Here is a 10,000-nt window from a genome sequence, read left to right as displayed (position 1 = left end):
ATATTACCTTACCAAGTACCAAAGTATTCATTACATATTTTGCCGTTAAATATTTCTGGTGTCTTCTGAAAGTTTTTAAACAATTTTAAGCATGGTTTACCTGAATGTATTTTTTGAGAAGCAATAACCCTCATCGCTCTCCTTCCATTTCCATATTAACTTCTATTTTTCAACAAGTTAATATTTAATAAATTTATAAATATCCCCAGAGTCACTCATAAATTTGAGCAACTGTAGAAAAAGTTGTAAATAAAGGATAATGCCATAATACAAGGTAAATTAATATTTTGATACTATCTTCATCATTATGCTGAAGAAGAGCTTGTATCATTCTGACTTATGCTTTTGTCACAGAAGTGGTTTAAATTGAATTTGTTGGCATCATGTTGTTTACCAGAATATATAACAGCATTTTTACAATATAAAACTATAATTTTAAAAAAGTATTATTACTTCCTCCTGCATTCCATGAACTGACAATGCATTCAACGCATAACACAAATAACATTACAGCAAGTGTTACTCATAAACAACAGAAAGCACTAACCTCTCTTGGCATCCATGACAATCTTGTCATTAATGCCAAACTTGCATTCTGGCATCCCTGACAAGTAGCTCTTCATCACAACCTTTCCTGCTACGTGAGCAGACAACACCTGCCCTGTTAACAGAAACAAAGATAATTGATCAACATCAGAAGAAAAAATCAATCAATCCCCTATTCTCTAGCAAACTATTAAGTCAGACAACTTGATACTATCATGGAACATTGTCCAATAATCTTTTGCATTCATGGGGCCTAAACTACAGTACCAAATTGGCCAAAGTAAGAGTTTGTGAAACTGAAGTAGCCATTTGTGAAGTTATATAGTCCTAGTTCAGTCATTTCAGTCATCATTTGCAAATTCCTGTATGTTTTAATAACAAAAGTGCAAGTTTTCAGCCACAAAGATGCATAGTATGCAATTTTCTGTAATATTTAATGCATCTTGAAAAACAGTCAAAACTATATAAATAAGCAGTAGAATGATGTTAGTCAATCTGCACTAAGCCAAATGTCATTAACATCTCAAGTGTGAGTGTGAGTGTGTGTGTATATGTATGTGGGGGGAGGGGGGGGTGCAGTCTTCATTCACCAGGAGTTAGGTTCCATATATTCCATACACTGCATTCTGAAGCATACAATACTAAAAAATCTCTAGCTTACCCTGAGGAGACATCAGCAAATTAACATATTCAATAACATCCAAGAAGAGCTCGTTGCGACGGTACTTGATGCCCTCCCGGCGCCATCCAATCTGACCAGTGACCTGACGGAGCATTCATTATTAGACTCAACCACAGACCTCCATAATTTGTTTTATGCACATCAGAGACATTGCAGCACACCTTTTCACTTAATGAAACTCAATTTCAGCAACGTGAACCAGCAACATCCAATTTGAGGATGTACTGCCTGAAATTAATGCAAACCTGTGAAGTAATCTGAGATTGTTCTTCCTTTGTGGCTGTCTTTATTCCCTGCTGAGTAATGAATGTTTTCAGGACACCAGTGTCAGTATTCTGAGGATAACCAAAGTCCAGGATTTCTGGAAAAGAAAAAAGGATTGCAGGTAAAGAAATTTGCACACCAAATATTTGGCTCTTACCAACATCGTGACAAGCAAGCATCAGTTACATTTACCTATTTCAGGGGGGGGGGGGGAGCTGACTGACAATGGCAACATGAACCTATTTAAATACTCGGTGAAAAGAAAAAGTCTGGGACAGAAGATGTGGCTCAGTGATGTTTGGAAAGTGCTAGAGAGATAGTCTCCTTCTCAATATCTTTTCATAAAAAGGACTAAAAAAAAAAGTCACTTCCTCTCCTGATGTTTTGATCATGGATGACACAATAAAAAATGATACAAGTGCTAAACAAGCAAAACTGTATGGACAGACTACTGACCCCAATATAATTTTTTTTTCCCCTATGCTTAATTGTTTGTATTTGGCATTTTTGCATTGGGGGAGGTTATTCTAGTATTAATTACATGTCAAACACTTTACAGTTTAATAAAAGCCACAATAATTAAAAATATAAAAGGATACATAAAAATTCAGTAACCAAACAAATACCATTAACCATTAGCACATGTATGCCATGTCCACTGTATTTTAGTTTATTCACTGTGCTAACACAAACATGATCCCAAAGGTACTTAGTTATCATAGAATCAATTATTAATCCTACCTATCTCACCTATGTACACTTTTCCCTGATTTTTTAAGATTTTCTTTTATCTTTTAATGCTATTCTAACAACATTATTGTAATCATAATGATAATAATAACAGTATTGATATCAATATCATTAGAAAAAAAAAGAAAGAAAAAGGGGAAAGTCAAGTGCCTATTAATAGACTCTTAGGTGGCTGAGGACTTCTGCAACAAAATTTACAAAAACTTAGTGGACAAAACATGAAAACATGGCTAATACTTTAATTAACCCATATTCTGTAGAATGAAATCCTATTTCCACGCACCAAGTATTAAATTCATACATGCAGACAAGAGCACTATGAAAAACATACCATCAAGCAATTCATAAATCAGGACGAAGTTGTTCTTAACATTTTCTTCCGAGATCTTTCCAAAGTAGCTGCTCATCACCTGTAAGATATAATTTGTTATAAAAGAGTGAAAAATAAGCACTAAACCTGTATCAATATTTTGTATTACCAAATATTTATATCAAAATGTTCCTTCTCCTAAAAACAGTTGTACTCGGACAATCTTGTATTGCAAAATATTTCTCGTAATCCAAACTCATATAGACTGATATAAATTATTATCGTATGTAATACCGATACAAAAATGTTTGTTGTAGGAAACCTTCCAAGAGCACCTATACATACCTCCAGCATTTTCAGAAGGAATTCAAAAACTTGCGAAGCGTTGACATTCTGTTTTGTTACTGCAGCGACCCAGATATTCGCTCTCTGAAAAAAACAATCCCATTGACTATAATTTGTAACATGGAAAATCTGACTCATATCTCTATCACAATTAAAAGCATATAATATTCTAATTCTATTTTGTATACTTTATAATTCTTTATTTAACCAAACTAATTTTGCAAATGAATAGATAACACAATACAGAAAATATCTAATCCAGTAGATTTTCATAATTTTGTTACCTTAATATGGAAGAAACTAGTACGAGCAATGTTAGTGACTGGAGAGCGGACTTGCTGCCGAGCGTGGATCACATTCACCCGGAAAGCGTCCACCGCATTTCTACCAATGTCGTCACGGTACACGCGAGATATGAGTACCTCTCCCTTATGGTTGTATATGAACAACCCTCCCAACATCTTGGAGGTTCTGAAAATTTAAAAAAAGCATAAAAAGAATTAAATAAAAAGAACATAGATTTCTATAATAAAATTCCTCTGATTACCAGGTAGTCTTTGGCCTAACACTTAACATGTAACATGGTTAGCTATCACTGGCAATGTTCAACTTCAAGTTCAATAAAATACTATAATTTACAGAACACTCAAGGTTTCTCATCTGTAAAAAGTTCAACATAATACTACAATAAAAAAAAACAACATCGAATAAAACAGATTCCATCTGAATTGCATAACTAAATACAAAAAAATAAATAAATAAATAAATATCACAGCATTCTAGGTCCCCTTGTGTTTATCCACATCTGTAATCCTAACTTCACTGCTTAATACTTCACAATATTAGAGAATTTAATTCTACTAACAGCACAAACGCAAATTATATGTTTTACTTGAGGAAATTACTGTTCAAGGACAATACAAAGGTGTCCTTTATGACTTTTGCAGATCTGAAAGTCTTGGCTATAAAGTATTAATAATGAAAGGGTAACTTCTTTCTAAGCCTAAAGTTCGTTGAACTCAGTAAAGCAACGAGCCAGCTAACGGTCTAGTTGTTATTGAAACAGAGAATTCTTAGAGGCAAGAGAGTATATAACATAGTAAATTCTTATACTATTTACTATGAGAACTATTTATGGTTTATTTCCTCTGCAAGAACTAGTGGGAACAAATCACAAAGTAGCAATGTTTATTTCACTTATTACAAAATGGAATTTTTGCTTACAGAATGGTAATCAAAGCATTTGTATTCATCTTAAATGTAAAACAAAATATTTCCCTTTCACTTTGCATAATAAATAAATAAGAAGAAAATTATTGGGAAAAATAAACTCAGTTAATCACCTTTTTTTAACATTTCCCAGTCTGACAACAGCCTTTGAATGGGAGACCTGTTTTTTATAAAGAATCCTTATGAACAGTTATTGATATTCTTTATAATTATAGCATTTAAAGATGGAATGTGATCAAACTATCAAATTTTAAAACTAAAACTCGAAGTAAATTGAAGATTATAGCCTTACCATTTGTTAACAAAACAGTCTATGCAAACTAGTAAGTAATATATTCTTGCCATACTTCTGAACTATTAACAGACCTTATTTCTTACATCATTAAAAAAAAAAACTACACTCAGAGTTTGATCACTAAAACTTCTATTTCTTAAGTTCATTTTCACTTCTTTTTATTTTTTCTCACAATTAGCTAATTATCTTAAAAGTTGGTACTTATGAGTCTTTAGAGGAAGAAATGGTAAAAAAACAATCTTCTAACAGTAAAAAAACATGAAAATAGATTTGTTTGATAGACAGTCCCCTAACATATAGGATCTGGGTATCCCACTATGCACAGTTATCCTAAAATCCAGGCAAAAGGCGTAATTGAATGGCAACTTTACCCAATGTGTGGCTTGCACGGAAATAGTACTCTCATACACTAGCAACTCTTCCAGGTATTTGTCATAGTTCACAGACAGTACACTTCACCCTCTTTCACTGGTGGAAACAATGCAGGAGTCCCTTTCTAAATGCCCACTGAGTTTAATCTTCCTCCAAGAGTGTTGTGCACTCATGGCGTATCATTCACATCAACCCAGTCTTCAGCCAAATAATTCATTATAAGACATTCTTATTCCCCTGACCCCTAGCCAAAATTTTCTATGATGGTATAATTCCTGTCATCCAGCCCTCAGTCAAATTTTTTTTATGGCATGACAGTCACATCACCCTGACTTATCGGGTTAAGTCAGCTCTGACTAACTGTAATACGTGTAAATTATATGTGAAGGACATAAAATATCAATGCAAGTAAAATGAAACCTGAAGGAAATAGTCTACACCTATTCAAAATTCTCTTGACAGACTTCATTTAATATCAAAGGCAGCCAAAGGATTTCAAAACTGCTCAGTACTCAAATATCCTTATGGTGGGCTATGACCGTTATCCCAAAATTGGAAAAGTCACAATGCAACTGATAGTGAATTTTAAAAGTAAGTCCCTCTATAAATATCAGATTATTGTTTAGTGATCATAAATAATCAGATAAATAAATATTATAAGTAAAAGGCAATGCAATCCTTAAACAGTACATCTATCCTCTCCCTCTTCAGAGACTAAATCTCGGTCATTTGAAACTTCAACCCTCCTTATCCAATCCAAAACTCAAAAATTTGAATTAACTTCAGCAAAACTATTTAATGCCTGGGATATTGTGTGGCTCATGGCCAGGCTCCCATGGCATCAGTCGCCAAGAACCCAGCTCATGATGTGAGGAGATACCACACTCATCACCAGTGAAATTTTTGCCATGACATGATGATTAAATGGATTAAATGTTATTTTAATGTATGCTCAGGAAATTTCCTCATTTGACTCTAAATCATGGAATGTAGGCTAATATATTTGGATATATCTAGGTTATTTAGACTGCCCTTGATGCCCAGCCTGCCGTCTAGAAAATGAATAATGGATATATTCTTAAAGAAATCCAGTAACTATAACTATTTAAGATGTATGGATATGCATTTCCTTTCGGGATCTTGAAACTTCCATAATTAATATTTAGTTTTGGTGGTCGAAAATGTAGTTCCTTTACGTTTTGATCACTATCCATATATTCAAACAAATGTGTTCTGGTTTATAATATGATTTGCTATTTTGTGCATAAGGTTAAAATGTGAGAAGATTTAAGTTAAATAAGTTTATGTATAAACACTTGGGAGGGGATGTTGGATAAGAAGTTCAAATCCTTTATGTAGTTTCAACTACAACTAGTGCTCCATACAGCAACTGATATTATTATTAAAATTATTATTAAAATTATTAATAAAATTATTATTAAAAGTATTAAAATTCCATTAAATAGATAACATGAAATACAGCCCAATAAAAGTAGTTTGAAACCTCTTTCTAGCTTCATTTCAAAGGAGTTTATTACTATGACTAATTATCTCACCTATCAAAGCCCATTACTTGAATTTTTGGAAAAGCATCTTTATATTTTTATACTTACTATTACCATTCAAAAAATCATAACATGATATTCATAAACTTACAATAACCTTAATAACAATAATAACAATATAGCAAATACACTTTTTTATGAAAATTAAAGGAATAGTTAACCAAATAAGCTCTGGTAAGCCTAGTAACTGACACCGTGGTGACTAGGCACTTGTGAAGCCATTTATGTGTAAACAATTTACAAAACAAAACTGCAGAGGACAGGCATGTACTCCTGAACCTAAGAAGTTGACTATATGGTTACATAGAGTAAACAAAAAGAATCAGGTGGCAAGAAAGCACCCACTAAAATAAACAGTGGAGCCCAACAAAGCAGCACAATCTGCATGAAACAACAGTCTACATAAGCTAGATATATTTTCATTATGTAATTAACAAAACCATAAATAGACTGTATGTAGGGAGATATTAAATATTTTGGAGAACAGCTTTTTGGTAGGTGGTACTGTCAATCACCTCAATACATGTTCAAACAGCAGTTGCCAATAAATAACTTATAAAATTATAAATAGCTTACAGATATCAAATATTTTTTAATAATTATTTTTTTATAAAACATATATTTTTAATATCTATAGCTTTTATAAAGTAAATCTAAATTACTATCTGTTCAATGCATCTTGTCTCATCTCGTTTTTTCATACACCAAAGAAAAATTCTATTAACATTGAAATAAATTATTTTCTGATGTATTCAGTTATAAAAATCAACATACTTATTCACCTAAAGCTCATCAAAGCAGCATGAACCAGAGATTACAATAGATATATGCATTCGTAGGGTTAAGATGCAATTTGCAGACATCTGTATTATTCTTATTAACAGCTTTGGTATTAAAGTACTGCTGATGAGATTTCAGTAAGTTCTTGTACAAAATAATGACTTTCCTGATGGACAATACCTGGATAAGGAATCAATAAATTAATGAAACTGAAGGTACTTTTCATATATTTCCTGCACAAACTGAAGAGTCAACTGATATAAAAACATGATAGTAAAAGCAGCACCTTTAACATTAATCCTTCAGTAGACAATAAACTGATGTATTTCTATTTAAATTGATATGCCCTTGTTTATCAAAGAGTAAACAATCAGTGAAAGCAAATCCTGGACGTTCAATTTGGCTATACATGATAACTTACAAACACTAACCCTTTACCTATTGTACTGTAAGCTGGGATTTTAGTTTACTGGTTGCATTTACACATAGATGGTTTCATATATCCTTAGTCAACAAGGAATTTACCCTTTTCACTGAGTTTCAGGAAGATTTTTCACTGTTTTTTTATTGATATTAGTATTTTAATATTATAATCATCATAACGTCAATAATAACAATATAACATCATTAATATTTACGGTATGAATGCACCAAACTGATGATGATATTCTTGTAGAGGATAAAAAGTTATAGCTGTCAGTACAAGAAATAATCTGGACACACAAACAGTAATGCCTCAAATAAAGGAAAAATACCATGGCAAGTGCTGCTTAAATCAAAGTCCACTCTGTGATCTGGAGTGTCATATCAAGGTGAAGACAATGTATGACAGGGGGTGTTGGGGGGCACAGCCCCTCAGACTGTGCCCAGTCACAGCAACATGTGATTATTGAATAAATTCTGTGACAAGGAGTTAGGGACTTTGTCTTTGTACTGTGGAGAATTACCAAAAAAAAAATCCTAAAAATTCAAGGAATAAGGCAATGACAAATGACTCCTTGGTTGCAAAGTACTTGTGTAGCCATCTGTGTGCAACAAAATTCACACTTGGAGAGCACATAAACCATTGTACAAATGGATAAATCAACAGACCAATTGTAAGTAAGAATGATTTCTTGTTGCTTACTGTCCAGGGCTTCATATAGTTTACTTGAGCAGTTTAGACCCAGTTCTTGCATCATGAAAAACGTATGATTGCCTTACTGGTTCTGGTACAAGTTATACAATGACAATATAGGATATACATCAATGGTACAACCAGAGTTTATCAATCCTCATTAATGAAAATATGCAGAGGATGTTTATTATCTGCCAACACTGTGTGCATGGTATGCAAGGCAGGCTTGTAAATCTTTATATAATTATATTCTTTAGAAAAAACAAACAGTCTCTTCCTCCCTGCCCTGACTTCCCACCTACCCCAATTTGCCATGGGTTTCCCAGGCCTGTAAACAAAGTCTGAACAGAAAAAGAACACTGGTTTCATTCTTGTCACCAGATTCTGAATCTTGAAGTGTAAGTCATGTCATAAACATAAAATCACCGAGATTTCTATGGGGTTCAATACCCTACTGGGGCAAATGGAAACAAACTTTGCTAAGTATAAAATGATATGACCAAACTTTATAAATTCACATAATGACTGAACTACAATAAAGAAAACTGAAGGACACTCATACAGTACATAAACATAATTTGCAGTGGCAAAGAATATCAGAAATTATTGAAACAGGTCACAAAAAATGACAGCAAACAACTTTCCTGTCCAGCAACCCTGCATAACCTGTCAATGCTTATATAGGTCTTAACATTACCATCAATAATGGTCACTTTCATAAGAGGGCATTGCACTTTTAATGTAGGTAAATATTTAGAACACCTTCGCATGACCAATCTCGACGATGATGGATTGATGGATTCCTCTCACTCTTTTCTACTCAGATACATAAAAATTATGCTGCAGAAATCACTCACCACTAACAACCATGACCCTGATAGCAGGGGAGGGAATAAATGGTAGCAGGGAAATTGTGGGTAAAATATGAATAAAATACAGAGAATTGGTCATCCTGGATAATCCACCACATACGTATTACAGAATAGAGCACAGGATAGACTTGGCATCAGGCGTCAGTTGTACACTCTATCCTGCCATGAATATGTGGAGGATTCTTTGTCTTCCAGGGTGGTAATTTGGGGGAGAAGCCCCTGCCTCCCCCCAGATGGGGTCCACAGGAGGCATAGCCCTTTAAAGTAAGGATGCACTTGTCAGACTAAGTTCCCAACTCCACATCACAAAATTTATTCAACAATCTAAGTTGCCAAGTGGGTGCCCAGGAGGGTTGATAGAGAAGCTCTGCCCCTAACAAAAATTGTCTTCACCTGGTATGCACAGCAAACAGAGCTGAAATTTGGGTGCACTGAGTGAACTTAGGCTGTGAGCAGCACTTTCAGAATTCTTTTACCTTAATTTAAGGCACTTGTATTTGCAGATTATTCCTTGTATTGATGACTGCAACTTTTAGTCCTCTACAAAAAATTATCTTCAATTTGCTCTAACGCAGTGCATCCACAACGGAATGATTAATCTAACTCTCTGTATTAGACAATGTGCTGACTTATTCTGTGGGTTAGAGAAAACCACCAATACCACTATCATTGTGATTAATCATGCAAAAGGTATTCTGAACAATTACCTTAATGTATATTTCTATTTCAATTATATACCAGAGCCCCTGGCTAGGGAAATACAATAATCAAATGGGGATGCATACAGTGATGTTTGCAGATTCCCAGTAGTGTCCCATTTTGTTGGCTGGAGTAATAGGGTCTAAAAAATCATATGGGACATTAACGAACTC

General features: G+C 33.8%; 1 protein-coding gene across 1 annotated transcript in view; it reads right to left on the bottom strand.

The window, feature by feature from the left end:
• LOC119585557 (AP-2 complex subunit mu) overlaps positions 1-10,000 on the bottom strand; it is a 21,556-nt gene that overhangs the window by 10,156 nt on the left and 1,400 nt on the right. The window contains exons 2-7 of the mRNA XM_037934227.1: positions 3,182-3,368; positions 2,898-2,981; positions 2,574-2,652; positions 1,474-1,589; positions 1,208-1,310; positions 548-661 (exon numbers count right to left, since the gene is read on the bottom strand). Coding sequence (XP_037790155.1) covers positions 548-661; positions 1,208-1,310; positions 1,474-1,589; positions 2,574-2,652; positions 2,898-2,981; positions 3,182-3,358 — 673 coding nt within the window. The 5' untranslated portion in view covers positions 3,359-3,368. The remainder of the gene's footprint in view (positions 1-547; positions 662-1,207; positions 1,311-1,473; positions 1,590-2,573; positions 2,653-2,897; positions 2,982-3,181; positions 3,369-10,000) is intronic.

This window comes from Penaeus monodon, chromosome 1, assembly GCF_015228065.2.
Source record: "Penaeus monodon isolate SGIC_2016 chromosome 1, NSTDA_Pmon_1, whole genome shotgun sequence".
Classification (NCBI taxonomy): Eukaryota; Metazoa; Arthropoda; class Malacostraca; order Decapoda; family Penaeidae; genus Penaeus; species Penaeus monodon.
The sequence above is the reverse complement of the archived record's forward strand: the minus strand, read 5'-3'. Positions and strand labels throughout refer to the sequence as shown.